Source organism: Labrus bergylta, chromosome 2 (genome assembly GCF_963930695.1).
Source record: "Labrus bergylta chromosome 2, fLabBer1.1, whole genome shotgun sequence".
Taxonomy (NCBI): Eukaryota; Metazoa; Chordata; class Actinopteri; order Labriformes; family Labridae; genus Labrus; species Labrus bergylta.
In genome coordinates, this window is record NC_089196.1 from 31,471,859 (window position 1) to 31,487,983 (window position 16,125).

At 41.5% G+C, this 16,125-nt stretch overlaps 3 protein-coding genes and 1 long non-coding RNA gene across 6 annotated transcripts; 1 reads left to right on the forward strand and 3 right to left on the reverse strand.

Annotated features, from left to right (window-relative positions):
* Positions 1 to 824: 824 nt before the first annotated feature.
* LOC136178093 (uncharacterized) lies at positions 825 to 5,632 on the forward strand. Its single transcript, XR_010665464.1, has 2 exons — positions 825 to 1,039; positions 2,737 to 5,632. It is a non-coding gene; the product is annotated as an uncharacterized lncRNA (long non-coding RNA).
* On the reverse strand, positions 3,190 to 5,385 carry spaw (southpaw). Its single transcript, XM_020655684.3, has 3 exons — positions 4,853 to 5,385; positions 3,698 to 4,509; positions 3,190 to 3,598 (listed from the first exon to the last, which is right to left on the reverse strand). Exons 1-3 carry the CDS (start codon positions 5,121 to 5,123, stop codon positions 3,446 to 3,448), a joined length of 1,236 nt encoding a protein of 411 aa, XP_020511340.2. The 5' UTR covers positions 5,124 to 5,385; the 3' UTR covers positions 3,190 to 3,445.
* dguok (deoxyguanosine kinase) lies at positions 5,529 to 10,333 on the reverse strand. 2 transcript variants are annotated; one of them, XM_020655685.3, is made up of 7 exons: positions 9,902 to 10,333; positions 9,112 to 9,221; positions 8,818 to 9,020; positions 7,826 to 7,973; positions 7,621 to 7,736; positions 7,254 to 7,353; positions 5,529 to 5,931 (listed from the first exon to the last, which is right to left on the reverse strand). In XM_020655685.3, exons 1-7 carry the CDS (start codon positions 10,074 to 10,076, stop codon positions 5,905 to 5,907), a joined length of 879 nt encoding a protein of 292 aa, XP_020511341.1. In that variant the 5' UTR covers positions 10,077 to 10,333; the 3' UTR covers positions 5,529 to 5,904. The 2 variants fall into 2 exon arrangements, with proteins under 2 accessions (XP_020511341.1, XP_020511343.1); XM_020655687.3 differs by having other exon boundaries at positions 9,843 to 10,333.
* A 665-nt stretch (positions 10,334 to 10,998) lies between these two features.
* Positions 10,999 to 15,418, reverse strand: tcn2 (transcobalamin II). 2 transcript variants are annotated; one of them, XM_020655691.3, is made up of 10 exons: positions 15,262 to 15,418; positions 14,937 to 15,004; positions 14,321 to 14,510; positions 14,054 to 14,223; positions 13,089 to 13,241; positions 12,692 to 12,864; positions 12,418 to 12,592; positions 12,018 to 12,198; positions 11,621 to 11,739; positions 10,999 to 11,401 (listed from the first exon to the last, which is right to left on the reverse strand). In XM_020655691.3, exons 2-10 carry the CDS (start codon positions 14,992 to 14,994, stop codon positions 11,340 to 11,342), a joined length of 1,281 nt encoding a protein of 426 aa, XP_020511347.2. In that variant the 5' UTR covers positions 14,995 to 15,004; positions 15,262 to 15,418; the 3' UTR covers positions 10,999 to 11,339. The 2 variants fall into 2 exon arrangements, with proteins under 2 accessions (XP_020511347.2, XP_020511348.2); XM_020655692.3 differs by having other exon boundaries at positions 14,937 to 15,007.
* Between the last annotated feature and the right edge of the window lie 707 nt (positions 15,419 to 16,125).

Sequence of the window (16,125 nt, forward strand, 5' to 3'; positions counted from 1 at the left end):
CTCTCTCTCTCTCTCTTCTGAGAGCTGGACGGGGTCATGTCATCAGCTGTTCTGTTCCAGCTCCGTCACTGTGCACACATTGTACTGGATTTATTCTGAAGTGGATTCAATCCTTATCTTTGAAGAGTTTTATTTAAATTCTTACATTAAGACAGTTTATGACTCAACAAGTGTTGTCTTAGAAATATTTCCTGGCATTATTTCATTATGTTCAGTGTTTTATGTTTAATGTGAACGATGTTGAATGTTGTTGTTTTATGGCTGCAGAGTGGGTGAAGAGAAGAACAACCTCTCACCTTGTGGGACCAGTAAAGGTAATCTGGATGACACCTACCTGCAGCAGTGGTGTTCTGCTTTACAATAAGAAAAAAGAAAGACATCTTGTTGCTGAAGGACTTGTGTGCTTGGTTTCAGGACTTTTATTACTTTCAGTCTGTTTTATTAGCAGTTAAAATCTGCTCACAGGAGCTTTGAGTTGACCTTTCTAAGCCTCGTGTTGATTCTCATGTGTGGTTATAATGCAGCCAGACGTCATAAATTCTTCCTCAATGAGCATAAAAATCCATGTTCAGTCCAACGTTTAGACCTGCTTGTTGAGTAGGCAGTTTGAAGAAAAGACATGACCTGAATCCGACTGAAAGCAGGAGTCTGCTCTGTGTCAGACGTGTGGATTGAACCGTTTCAGCTGATCAGATCCAGTCCAGCCGGTCCGTCCTCCACAGTAGCTCCAGCATCCAGACGGTGACTCTCTGCACTCCCTCACGTCGCTCTGTGTTTGTTTCTCCCCTTGTCACCTCTGCTTCCTGACACCCCCCCCCCCCCCCCCCCCCCCCCTCCTTCCCTAAAGTAAACAAATGCTACTGCTCCCTCTCTCCCCCCCTTTGCTGCGCCACTCATTTTGTGTAGCTCTCCTGTTTGATCACAATCCACAAAAGAAGCCCGGACACTAATGAGCTGTGATGACGTGAGCTCTGGATGTGGATTGGAGGCGAGGAAGGCAAATACACTAAAGATGTGAGCTGGTCACAAGCCACACGAGGTAAGTGGGATTAAGATGTAAGATGAGTTTCTGTGAGCAGGTTGAGCCTCTGAGGAGGAGATGTATTGTGTGTAAACAAGCTGCAGCTTCAAGATTAAAAATCACTTGGAACTGAATCCAGATAAAAACCCACCTCTCAACTTTTGGATATTTTTTAAAATTACAAAAATCAGAAGGTTTTGCAAAGACACAAGAGCGGGGCAAATGAATTTGAATAATACATGAGACACTTGATGCCTTTTTTTGTGAACATGAAATGTAAATTAAACACCAGGAAGCCCTGAAAACTTTGACTTTAAAAAGTAATACGTGCATGTTGTCTGATTCTCTCTCTTTAAAAATGTAGGTTGATTAGGACAGCTGAAGAGAGACAGGAAATGACAGGAGGAGAGAGAGAGAGAGGGGATGACATGCAGCAAAGATCCGGGGTCAGATTCAGAACCCACAGCCGCTGCGATGAGGTCTAAAGTCTCTGTACATGAGGACACGCAGCATAACTGCAAGGCAATGCGGTGCCCCATCACATCCTGTTTTTTAAATTCCTTTTACAAACGTCCTATTGAATTTGAATTTGGTTTTTTTTAGAGCTTTATTTCAAACTGTGCAATTCAACACTACAGATCATTTTCTAGTCATTTTTAGGGGTTTATCTGGAATATTTTTTTGTGTGTTTAATAGTTTAAAATATGTCAACTTGAGTAAATATGTTACTTTTTACTTTTAATTTAATGTTTTTGCTCAAGTCAAAGACACATTTTTGGCTTTTTCATTATACAAAGTCTAAAAGTTTGACTTGCCTGACGTTATAAGCGTGTATAATAACACAAGTTTAATTTGGATCTTTTATAACTGATTCAACTTTTATTCATTCTGGAGAAATCATTGAGGACAAGCCCTGATTTACAATGATGTGGAGAGAACAATTAAAACGAACACATGACCAAAATCAACGACGACAAAATACAAAGATTATAAGAATAAGCCAGCAGAGCGGCTTGACTCATGGTAACCATTGTATTGAGTTTTAAGTAGGGCCCGACTGATATGTGTTTTTTGGGGCCGATACTGATAATCGATACAGGGGAGAAAAAAAAAATCAGATACCGATATATCGTCCGATATCTTTCTGAGATCTATGTTCAATCTGTAGAGACAGATGGATATAAATAAACACATTTAATACTTTGATCCCTCAGTTATGAACACTTATGATATATAAAGAAGACAAGATGGTCACTCATCTAGAACTGTGCATGTACGTGCGTCACTGCCTGACACTCTGGAGAGTAAAGCACACTCAGCTGGTGAAAGAGAACTGCTAGTGTAATACATTGAAAACTCAAATTTTTGACTGGTGAATAAATCGAGTAATATCGGTGCATATGTGATCAAATTAGCCAATACTGGGGCGCTGGTGGTGCAGTGGTTAGTGCGCATGCCCCATGTATGGAGGCTGTGGTCCTCCAAGCGGGTGGCCCGGGTTCGATTCCAGCCTGAGGCTCCTTTCCCGCATGTCATACCCCTCTCTCTCTGTCTCTGATTTCCAACTCTATCCACTGTCCTATCTCTCCATTAAAGGCACAAAAAGCCCAAAAAATGAATCTTAAAAAAAAGAAGAAATAGCCGATACTGATAGTCGATTGATAAGCTGATGAATCGGTCGGCTCTGGTTTTAATGTGTTTTTTAATGTCTTCAGGTGTAAGCAGCACAAAAGGTAAAGGATGTTTTCCTGATCATGTTTACTCGAGGAACCCTCAGCATCATCGAGTCTGATACTGATCATCAGCTCAGATTAAGAGAGGAGTGATGTACGCTGGTCGGTCATCAGTAAGTGCTTTATAAATAAAAGAGCAGCCCGTCTCGTCTAAATGTTGACGGATGACCAACTTTATCATACAGGATGCAAAGGTGATTAATGCTGTTTTTATATCATATCAAGTTCGGGGCATTGATAATCATAAAGCTAAAAATGAAGGGCATATATTTACATCCATGTCAAAGACACATTTCTACCTGCTGCATACAAAAATACACAAAGTATTCTTTTCTATTCTGTCTATGAATAAATATTAAGAGTATTTGACAATAATTTAACCAATTTAACCCAAAAAGTGAACCATTAAAAAACACACAAAACTTCAAAACCAAGTCAAAATAAAATGTTTTATTATATATTTTTTTATATTTATGTACAAAATATATATTACAAGGTATAAATAGATTAAAATTAAAACATTGGATTCATGGATTTCTCCTTATCACATTTATATATTTTAACGTGAATCACCCAGTATGGATGAAAAGTCACATTTAGTGGTTTGTTGTAGAAATCCATCAGTAACATTTTCCATTTAATGTTTTTTTTTTTAAACTGAGTGTCTTCAGGATCGTGCTTCATCCGGCCTTCAGTGACAGCCGCACTCTTCTACTATCATGTCCTCGTGATGCCGCAGGGCCAGGTCGTCGCTCTCGTAGTACAGCATGGAGAGCGGGCTGAGGCGCGTCGGCACGCAGGACGCACAGGACACTCTCTCAGGGTGGTGATGACGCAGGAGGCTCTGGAGAAAGAAAAATAAAGAACATTTCATGTGAAGAAAACAGCAAAAAAACAAGGAATGTTTGAGACGTTTGTGAAGAGCGGAAAACTTTAATCTCACCTGCATGTAAGCGTGGTTAGTGGGATGGAAGGAGTCGTCCAGGGGGGAGGGGCACTCGCCCTCACAGCGGTACGCATTGAAGCGCTTCGGGTGAACAATCCACTCGTCCCAGCCGATGTGGTCGAAGTCCACCCACATGTCCACCCTCCGACACAGCGTCCTCTGAGACGGCTCTGCTGCTGCTGCTGGTGTCGGCGGAGCAGCTGTAGAAGAATCTCCATCCGTCACCCTCATCCTCTCCATCCTGTTCCTTTTGTGGCGTCGACTCTGCCCGTCGCTGCTCGCTCTGTCCGTGGTCACATACTTGGAGTTCTCCACGGTGTGAAGGAGACTGTGGCTTTCCTGTGGCAGGCTGTGTTTGGAGAAGATGACCATCATGACCCGGTTTGTCGTCGGATGGAGAGTCTTTCTCCGCCTCGATCCCAAATTCTTAAAAATCACCTCTCCCTCGCGTCCACCTCCGCTCCCATGATCCTCCTCGGGCTCCCCTGACGCCTCCTGTCCCGACACTCTGCCTCCCTGATGCAGCCAGTACTTCAACAGAGCGGTCACATTAAACACCTTCCAGGAAGACTTCGAGCTGCTGGGCGATGTGATGAAACTCCCCAGGAAAAGCTCCTCATCTGGGTGGCACGACGCGCCGTCAGGGTCACAGCTCTGCTTCCTGGAGTGATACAAATCCACCGTGGCCCGCTTGGATCCGGAGAACGCTGGGAGTCTGATCCGGAGTTCTGCCGACTGAACGAGCTCACCGGCAGAGACGGACGACATGTCAAACGAGATTGTCCATCTTCCTCCGTCTTGATGACAACCTGAAGGTTAAGACGGAATAAGAGATGAGCAGTCTGGATGTTTTCAGGGGGAAAAGCAGATCCCTGGACAAATGTCAAAACACAGAGCAGTGGGAGGGGAGAGCAGGGACAGGATGTGTATTGAACCCCCCTGTGCAAGGACGTCTGAGGGCTAATATACACACCCTCTCACATAAAAACACAAGGGAGCCTTTTAAGTCCAATAAGCATTTTGACACTTGCTGGGGTTGTAAAGAGGGAGGGGTCTGATAACACAGATAACACACAGAGCTGCAAACTCACACAGACAGGACATGATACAGTTTACAGAAAGAAAACATAATGTGATGAAGAGTTTACTCACCTCTGGCTACAAGGCTGAGGACAGAGTCGGAGCTCTGCGCTGACAGGTTGTCCCCCTGTGCGGTCAAAGAGTCTGACGGCGAGGAATCGGCCGTCCTGAAGGAGCGGTATAGCTGCATCATGTACGGAGGGAATCTGCTGCCGGGATTCACCGACAGATTTCTGAAACCAGACTCGAGGCCCGAGCGGTGCCTCCGACCCTGAGAGGAGAAAACAGCCGCAGAAGAGCAGAGGAGGAGCGTGCAGAAAACTGTGAAGACCCTCGCTTCCATTTTTTTTTTTAAAGTCCGAAAGAGTAAAAAAGAGTGCGAGAGAGAGAGAGAGAGAGAGAGAGGAAAAGGTCTGCGTCCTTCCTCCAGCTGGTCTCAGGCTGAAGTGATGCTCTGTGCAGACGGCCCTTTATAGTGGACAGCTGCCCTTTGATGACCCCTGACCACTTCAGGCATGTGAACAGCCCCCCTCTGATCACCAGAGCACATCACAGGGAAGGGGAAAAGACAACATTTAGCCAAGGTCATTGTCCTGTCAAGAGGGCTCCACCTTTTGTGCTCCTTCAGGAGGCTAATCCCTTTGAGATGTTAAAATTCATTAACAAATAACACTTTAAATGCTTGTACACCCATTAGCACCTCTGTGTTACAAACAACGTGCCAAGCCACACAAAGAGAAACAAAACATCACAAAAAAGCAATTTATTTTATTCACTATCAATGTACACAGTTTGACTGGATCCATACTTTCCCTTTATTAAACAAACTGAGGTTGTAAAATCACATTAACATTTGCATTTCAGTCACTAAGATGTGTGTTTTATTGTGTTAAGAGAGAGGAACCGTTATCAGTATTTCAAGTGTAACAAACAGTACAACGATGGAGTATCTTAACTACAAACAAATAAACAAGTAAACAACAAAAAGCTTTAAATCTGAAGATCAGAACTAACAAGAAGTAAGGTCCTGATGACGTATCAAACTGGCATCTTGGAATGGACCGCACCACAGAGCTGTGCTGTCTGAGGTCTGACTGGTTTCAGGAGCTGAACTCGCCGTCTCTTCACAAAGCGTTGAAGAAGTTCTTCACCTGTGAAAGGAAAAGGTGAGCGCGGATCAGACACGTCGAACACCGGAGCAAAAAACAAAGAAATGTGTCTGTTAGCTTTTCACACATTCATAAAACTAACTCAAAAACATCCAGAGAGTTTTGAGGGTTATCTGCATGTTTGAACGTCAACATGTTCCACCCTGACTTTATTCAGACTTTTTGTAGAATGTCTTTAAGAGGTCTTAGTGAGCTGATGTGTGAATGTAGCAGGTAAACATCGAGACATTTCACTGTGAGGAAGAGGAGGGGATGAGTGATGGTGTTAAGTTGTTCATCACCCGGCCAGTGTGTGACGTTAAACCACGTTAAACCACATTAAACCTTCTCATGTCATGGATCAATAAAGTATCCATCGATCTACAGATCAACTGCATTAGATTAAAGAAGACAAGACATATGTGCCTAAAAATCTGGTAGAATAACTTTATATTAAAGTCTTTATATGTGATTTTTTGATCCAGCAGATGTCGCCCTTGAGCTCCAGCATGAAACCAAAACAACTCGCGGTGCATTGTTGTGTTAGCATGCTAATGCTAGCGATCTTTATTATGCTGGTATCTTCACACTGCATGTAAATTTACCTGAAATGAGCGTGATCTAGAAACACAGTTAAGCAGTGAGTACAGTATGTTATTCTTCTTTTCTCTAGTCCCTCAATTAAACAACTTTTATACACGAGGGGAGGAGTCAGCCGGCCGTCCAGGCGATGTAAACAAAGTGAAGATAGGACTCTGAAAACTCTGAAAACATCACAGACAGTGGGACTCGGGTGTTACACCCATTGTAGACAGTCATGACTCACAGAGTTATTTTCAGAGGATATACTTGATTTATATTTAAGTGTGAAACATCACATAGAAAGCCTTTAAGCAGCACTTCATCCCCTATGTGGCAGATGGTCAAGTTATATCTCTGTTTCTCTATACTTCTTACGTAAGAGCTTAGAAATGTAAAATTTCATCAGCTGCTATCGTCTTTTGCGACTTGTTATGCCTCTGTCATCGTCAGCAGCAGACGCTGAGATGCCCCCTGCAAGGTGGCAGCGCCCGCATGTCGACTGTCAGATTCCTCAATAAAGGCAAAAAGTGTCATCATAGCGGCCTGTTTACATCGTGTTACACCCCTCCAGTCCCTCAAGGAAAATCTGCTGTGAGAGAGCAACTCGGGAAGATTTCAGACTTTTCCACCAAATGTTCAGAAGGGCTGGTGACTGTGAGGATGAGGAAAGATTGGGACAGAGCCCTCTGCTGGTTGTGCTGGGTATGGCACTCTCTGTATCGAGGTACAATCATTGAACATACCTTTGTTATGAATTGTTCCCGCACCTCTGGGTCCCTCTGAAACTCCACACTGGCATCGAGTTGTAACACGGGAATCTGTTTCAACTTCTCAAAATGTATTCTGAAAAGAAAGAGAGAGAGAGAGCTCAGCTTTAAGTCCGGACCACACACTGCTGACCGTCATCTGTTCACAAGACGAGCGACAAACAGCTGAGAGGGAAGACGTTTTAAACCAATCGTCAAACAGGAATCTGACTCCAGCATCTTGGTGATAATATTTCACAGTTTGAAATTATGTCAGTATAGACGTTTTAACTCAGTCAGTTAAAATCCACCTTGATCCTGAACTTTAATGGTCATGTGATTTTTTTTCTAGTTGTCTACTCACTCAGTGCTCTTCTCAACGAGCCACCTCTCGTGTTGAACGTGCAGCTTGTCCAGATAGTCCAGCTTCACTCCCTCCTCCTCCGCCCTCCCTCGCCGCTCCAGACGCTCCATACATTTCTGAAAATAAGAAAAAACACACAAACGTCTCTGTGTTCTCGTCGGTTGTTGTAGGATTCATTATCCCGTTAAATCTGATGTGTGAGTACCTGTGGAGGAGCTCGGAGGTAGATGATGCCCTCTAGCTCCACCTGGTGGCCAAACTCCTCCACCAGCAGGGAGTGCCAGTCCTGATAGACGGCCCACTCTGTGGAGTTGATGCAGCCGAGCTCAAACATGTTCAGGGCAAAGATGTATCTGAAAGTAGAGAGAGAGGAAGGTGATGACAGCAAAATACATTTTCCTGTTTATTTAAACAGTAAATATAGAACAACTCTTTCCACATGTGGAAGTGTACACACCTGGTATTATTCTATTATTGTATTTTCTCTCCCTTTATTTAACTGATGATATGTTTGATTTTTAACCTCTTGTTATTTTTGATAATTATGTTCCTGTTTCCTGTTTTTTGAGCTATTCCCCCTTAAAGTTTATCTTTCTTTAAAAGACTAGAGGCACATATATCAATTTCCTACAAAGTCTATCCTGAGGAAGAATGTAACAATTGAAAATCTATACAAATATAAGGGTCAATTCAAATTGTTGAGATAAAAAGGTGTATGCTAATACTCCATTTGTAACCAGCAGAGAAAAAAACTATTCAAAAATATAAATGTTTTGTCTTTATTTTCAAGATGTTTTGGGGGTGGCAGTGGGCGGGTCATGGCTTCATGAAGAGGACAGGACAGTGGATGGAGTCGCCCACGGGGAGGAGAGAGAGGGGGGTGACATGCTGCTAATGGCTGAGGGTGGAAATTGAACCTGGTTATGGTATTTCGAGGGTTAACGCCTGCATGGGGTCACACGATGTAACCACTGAGCTAAACTGGCATTCCATATTTAACATTTTTACTGTCACAGAATCGAAATAAAAGAATATTTATTCATAATTTGACTTTAATCTGAGTTCCACATAAAACCCAGCATCATGATAATCTGTGTTTATCATCACATCCCTAATCCTGAGCATTATTTTGAATTATTAACAACACTTATAGGGTCACAATGAATTCCTGTATCTCCTCTGTCCTGACTCGCTCACCTGTCGCTGTAGACCGAGCGTTCATACACCTGCACGGGCGTTCCCTCCGAGCCGAGCAGGCGGGCTGGAGGAGGCTGCAGCTGCGTCCTCAGTCGGCTCATGCATGAAAACGTCTGAAATGTGTACGACCAGCGCTGAGGGTCCTGGTACATCATCTGCAGCAGGTTGCTGACTGTCGTCTGCGGGGGCGCTCCGTCGCTCACCTTGTCATAATAAACGCCATTGGAGACGATCAGCGAGTTCTACTTCCAATAATGGTGGAGAAAAAAAAAAACAAGGTGAAGATGTGCTCACCTTGGAGGTGCCGCTCTCGATGTTCTGCCACCTACTGACTGGCTCTGCCATCACCTCCCAGTCTGAACAAGCCGACTGCAGGAGTCTTGAAAAGGTCGACTTTCCAACAGCTGGTACGATAACACAGAGACATGAGAGAGGTATTCATCCACTCATTCACTCATTTCTATTTATATAGCACCTTTAAAAACAAATGTTTACAAAGTGCTGTGACACAACAACAGAACAGAGGTCAACACAGACGGCAAAGTTATAAAACTGTAACAGGAATAAGAGGAGAGAGGCAGGTGTGGAGAGGCGGTTCAAAACAATGAAGGAAAATGAATTTAAAATCAATCAGGAGAGAAGAAACGAGAGTGTGACGACATCTCATCACAGGCTGGAAACACAGGAGGAAGATAAATAGAAGAGATAAACAGGACATCAGATAAATGAATAAAACAACAGAGAGCTGAAGAGTCAAACCATAAAAGGAGGAATTTAAAAAAGACTAAGATCAGTAAAATGAATCCAGGAAGAGACATAAAAACATTTAAAGAAGAGAAAGATAAAAAAGGGTTAAAAGCAATAAAATAATAAAAAGAAGAGACAGATCTTTAAAGGAGAAATCAAGTTTATAAAAGTGAGTTTGAAGAAGTGATTGAGAAGAGTGCACTGACTCTCTGATGAACACCTGAGCTCCTCTCAATCTCACCTGTGACCTCATGTGTGATTATGTTAAAGCAGTCTACCTGTGGGACACTTGGCTCTTCCTTTAGAGGTCCCAGGTGTTGTTTTGTGTTCTTCTCACCTATGTTGCCCTCGATGGAGACTCTCTTCACTGGAGCAGGTCGAGCAGAGACTGAGAGACACCTGGAGCAGGAAGCACCGAGTCTGCCTGACCTCTGAGCCATCATGGTGTCAAATCCAAACCTTTTCAGACCTGCTGTACATGTTGGAACACGGCAAAGCAGGGCAGACATCATCTGTTAGTGTCTGCTGATGTTACAAAGTTAAGGTTGACCTCATGGTAAGTCGATCATCCTCTCCACCGTGAACCAGGAACTTTCACAGCTTCATGTTTTAGAATTATTACATTTATAAACACCGATATGAAGGTTTATGTTCACAGTGTCGCATATTCAACGAATTAAATTAAAATCTTAAGATTATAAAATCAAATCGGATCTCCTTCTTCTTCGTTTTCCTTTTTTTTTCTTCTTCTTCTGCTTCGTTAAATGGTTGCAACCAGGGATTATTTCGATGCATTACCGCCACCTACCGTCCTGGAGTGAAGGCCAAATTTATATTAAAATGAATAAAAAAATAAAATAAAATGCATCTCAAATAATTCTCAGAAAAAAAAATAAAGATGTAAAAACCAACATAAAAGAACTTTAATTTAATTTATGTTTGATTGTTATAAATTACGACAGAGGATTAGGGCCACGTTAAAATTCTTTTTTTTTTTTTTAATTTCGAGATTAAAGTCGTAAATTTACGAGAATAAAGTCGTACATTTACAAGATTAAAGTCATAAATTAACGACTTTAAATCGAAATCAATTTTTATTTTTTTTAATTTCCAAGATTAAAGTCGTACATTTACGAGATTAAAATTGTAAATTTACGACTTTAATCTAATCTCGTAAATGTACGACTTTATTCTCGTAAATTTACGACTTTAATCTTGAAATTTAATTATTATTTTTTTAACGTGGCCCTAATCCTCCGTCGTAATAAATCAACTTTTTATTATCAATGTATTTATTAAATCCATTAAAAGAAGAATTCAAAGTTCCAAATAAATGTAATTAAACACAGAGTACTCTTCTTATAGACACATTTTTAATAGAATCTAATGTGTTGAGGCTTATCTTAAGTTTGGAAACAAAAACAAAACTCTTCGTTTCAAAAAAAGCATTCCCAGTTTTTATTTGTTTTTAAAGTGCAATTACGCCGCGCGTTACATTTAATCAAACATTTTCACAATCCATGATTTCAGATGAAACTGTAAACGATGAGGTGAGAGTATTCACAGCAGATTCTCTTCAGTTTGTTCTAAATTCTCTTTTATTGAAGCCTCAATCCTTCTTGAAATGCTAAACCCTTAAGAAGCCACAGAGACATTCATGCACAACTGATAACAAAAAAAAAAATATTGAAGTAAAATCACAAAATAAAAAAAACAGAAAAAAAAAAAACCTCAAACTGATCATCAGACTCTGCTGCCTCTTCAGCGTCGGACGCTCAGTAGGTCGTGTTTCTGATGGTGATCTTTTGAGGTGCCTCGATCTTGTAATCACTCACACCTGAAGGAGAAAAAAACAACATTTTTTATTTTAACAGGTAACAATTAAAGCGACAGATCAAATACACAAAGATAAAGATATGATGTTAAATCTCAGATAGGACTTTCACACGCAGAAAAACTCCAGATATTTCCAGGAGGAGCTGTGTGTGTGTGTGTGTGTGTGTGTGTGTGTGTGTGTGTGTGTGTGTGTGTGTGTGTGTGTGTGTGTCCTCCTCACCCTGACTGAGAGCTGTGCCATCAGACGAGAGGTGCCAGTATCTGCGGTCGCTCTGTCTCGCCTGCTCTCCGTTCACTGCACTCAAGAACGGTCCCCACAGGCTGGTCTCCTTCTCAAACCTGCAAAACAAACAACAAATATTTAAAAAAGAGAAACGCAGCATTTTTTGTTTCAAGGAAGGCAGGCAAATCTATCTGTAAACATTCTGTCTGAATAATATTTGTGTTTCCACTTGTTAGTTCATGCCTTTGTAATTGATCGTGTTTCTTGGATAATGTTGGGATGTACGGCCGCTCATTGTCAGACACTTTAACCTCGCTGCTTCCTGTTGTGTCAGGACGCTCTGGAAAAAGTCATACAAGTCTTTAAAAAGAAAAGAAACAGTGTATGAACTCACGTGAAGCCAACGTTTTTCAACAGGAGAAGTTCAAGGGCCTCCAACAGTGAGCCCCCCTTTGGCACATCCACGGAGTAAAGGGCCGCCGCCCCGCTGGACGCCACCACCTCCACCTCCACCGTCACCTTGGTCTCACTTGGTAACACCACCACAGGATCTAAGGGCTCCAGCACCAGAGTGTCTGCAGGAACAACAATGTGTATTAACCATGGACCAAGCAACAGCCGTCTGAAACAAATATTTAGAGCTCCCCCTGCTGGCTGGCTGCAGTACTGGTCATAAACTCGGCTTCCTCCATGTTAACAGATGAGACATGGGCCAATCAAAATGCACGTCTTAACACACTGACACCATGAGAAAATAAGCCACACAAGACTTTAAAAAACAATGGTACACAAACCGTCCTCATCGAGGCACTGCTTGCTCTTCACACTCAGGTAGGACTTCTGGTGCAGAGCGGGCAGGATCTGAGACACGGCCATGGGGTTCTCGTATTTGTTGCCTCTGGCGTCCGTCCTCATGGCCTCCATCGAGGCAGCGCACTCTGCGACTTGGCTGCCCATTGCCAATAAAGCCTGGAACAAATGAAATGAGTTATAAGCAAGCGGCAGAGAAATACTTTGATCTATCAGACAAGAGGAGCTGAAGATGAAGAAAAAAAAAAAGATCTGAACTTGAACTGCGAGGCCGGTGCTGAACTCGTTGCCGATGTGGCCGTCCGGCCTGCGAGCCGCCAACAGCTTCTGCTTGATGGTAATGAGAGCGGCGTAGAGCTCAGCAGTGTTGAGCACATGAGAGCCAGAATCCTTCACACACTGGAGAGCCATCCCCGCCATGGCATAGGTATCTACAGAGAGACGGAAAGGTTATTTATATTTCAGCAACGAGGCCATGCAAAGGAGCTTCACACAGGAAGTCAAAAGCATGAAGACGAAGGGAAAGAGAAACAAATTAAAGACAGCGTTGGTCATTTTCTTCTGATTCACTTTTCAAGAAAATTGTGGTTGTGGCAACAAAAGTTTTTCACCGTCGTCATCCAATGTGATCTGTTAAGGGGCAGACTTTACTCACCGGTGCTCTCTGAGTCTCCGTGTCTGAAGTGTCCATGTTCTGCCGCCTTGATGAGTTTGTTGCTGACATGGTTGTTGACCCTGATGCCGGTTACACAAAGAGCGAGCACACCCAGAGAGTACTGGTAATAGTTGGTCAAAGGGCGGTGGCTGACTGCGGAAAGACCAGAAGCAATAAGAGAGAAGAAATTCTGTGAAAATGTGACTTCACAGCCGTGTTCAAGACATTAGATAGATAGATAGATAGATAGATAGATAGATAGATAGATAGATAGATAGATACTTTATTGACCCCGAGGTAAATTCAAAGCATCCAGTAGCAGGTTACAAAGACGTACATGACATGAAACATTTGTTACAAATTAAACCACAAAACCAACGCCCCCCCCTCCCATACATATATATTAACCCAAAAAAAGATTTAAGAATAACCCTAGATGAATCTAATTTTTTTTAGCAATGTTTAAAAAAAACAGTCACTGCAAACATTAAAGGTGCGATTTAAATTTAAATAATTGAGGTTAATTGAAGTGTCCAACTAGAGGCTGACTCTTGGGACAGCTGTGCAGATGGGAAATGAATAAAACTTTATTCTCTCCAATGTCACGATCAATTTAAAGCTTGGATAGAAACAGTCAAAAAAGTTTGATTTGGGCTTAAATTAGTGAAACAATAATGTTTCAGATTTCTTAAATAGTTCAGCTTTACAGTATCTGTTACATGAAGAAAACACTGTGAGCCTTTGCAGGTTACAAAATACTAAACATCTAAAACTATGAAATATTTCTTTAATTTTTCATTCATAGTCCAAAATGCTTCACCTGGATTTAGAGTTTTCTTAAATGTTCTGTCTTAAGAAATATTCTAGCCACATAAACTTTGGCCTCATGGTGACTCACAGGTCTTAACAGGATGGTGAACAGTTTTTTTTACGACATGGCCTCCAAAAGGTCAAAGACAACTTACAGCCAATGTGCTCTTTCTCCAGTTCCATCTGCTTCTTCAGGTGCGTCAGCAGCTTCTCCCTCTCCTCGCTGACGGTGAACGTGATCGTGTTGAGGTCGTAGCAAGACGCCTTCAGAGCCAGAGTGTACAGCGCTAAGAGGCCGGTCACTGCCCGGTTGTTCGAGAGAGAGCTGAGAAAAAAACACAGGGAAAAGATACTCACAATGAAATGTGTTTTTAATAACAGTTTAGCAACACTGAGAACAGGAGGCTGAATCAAAGGTGTACTTTTGAAGGTCATTGTGCAGATGATTCTTCAGCGTGTTCAGGTGTTCGCTCTCCTTGGCCAGGTTGTGGGAGTTGGAAAGCCGTAAAGCCAGGTGCACGCTGGGATTGGGGAGTCCTTCTTGTCCCTCCAGAGACCGAAGGAGAGTCTTACTGAGTGACAGGAGCAGCTCATTGTTGGATCCTTCAGAATCTGGTTTTAAATATTTAAAAATATATATAAATGATCGTTACAGACATAAAAACATTGCAGGAGCGCTCTCTTGCTGACATGAACATGAACTTTTGAAGTGTGGCAAAACCACAACTGCAGCTTCAGCAGTCACAAAAACAGGAAACCAAGACTGAGGGGTGTTTAGAATTTAGAGAAATGTCACAGCACAGGCTACACATGTCGTAATATCTCTATTTAATGTTTCATCCTGATTAATGAAAACCAAAAGATGTGCCAACCTCTGAGATTTCACGATTACACAACTTGTGTCAATATGAAGGCCACTTCAAATGCATGATTGCAAAATCAGTGAATGTCCAGACCAGTTCAAACAGATTTAGTAAGAGCAGGTTTGTTTTTTAGTGATGGAAGGTAATTGTAAGTAGATAATCAAAATATACTTACCACATGGTTTACCACAGGTAAAAGCCAGCAGGCCTGTGATTATTATCAAAGACAGCATGTTGGATGACCTGCTGGGCAACACAAACAATGGAAAAACAAAAAGTGTTGAAGTAACAGATCACACATTTGCTGAAAACATTTTGTTAGAATAAAAGATTTCAGCTTTTTAACAAAGCTGAAATAAAACAGATATGATGAAAATGTCATTAATGTTAAATAAATAGGACTTAGCAATGTAGATGAAAACAGGTATTGTCGTTGTTAAAGTATTGTAGATAAACAGTTGTAAGTGTTGTAAGCCCAGAGAAACGACACAGTGACTTACTTTATCAGAGAGAGACTCCACTGTGAAGAAACAGAGCTGAGTAAGGAGGTCGACGGCAGAATCAACAGCTTCTAGTAGTTCTCTGTCACATGACTTCTTTTTTTTTTTGTGATAACAAAGCGATGAAAAAGCAAAACGGTCCCTTTAAACACCAGCTGATGAACGGAAACACAACAGGAAGCTGGAGGAAGTTGTCTTGTCTACTGTCTGTACTCTTTGGTGTGACGAGCCGCGTTCACTTGCTCTTTGGATGCTCGGAGTTTCCAGCATTAGATTTTCCACCTTCGATGTGTCGCAGAGCTTTAAGTTGTCAGCAAAGAGAAATAGTTGTGCTTTATTTCCTATAGCCCATACATATTACTCTATGTGAACTGCAGCAAACAGTCAACACCTAATACAACCAATTACAACCTGCATATGAACACATAAGCAAAATCGGTATGCAATATATCAATTCACAAAATATTTCTATTTTTTTTAGCATTTTGCTTTTCCAGATTCGGCCACCCGGTAATTAAATACCAACATTTTCGAAGATTGAGTTGCATTGACTTTAGGGGGCGTTTGCATAAACTTTATTAATTGAGAATTAATTTTTCCGTTTTTATTCTTAGCTCTTGAATGTGCTTACTCTACATGTACCGTCTTCCGTTGGTTGTTCAAACCTAAAAAAAAAAAAAAAAAGTCAAACTTTGTGTCTGCAACCCTTGTTAAATATAAACTATTATTTATACTATACTTATTTACTTATTTTATTATTATTATTATTATTATTATTATTATTATTATTATTATTATTATTATTATTTTATTCTTACTTTATTTATAATACTATAATTATTTCTACAGTCTATGCTATAAACC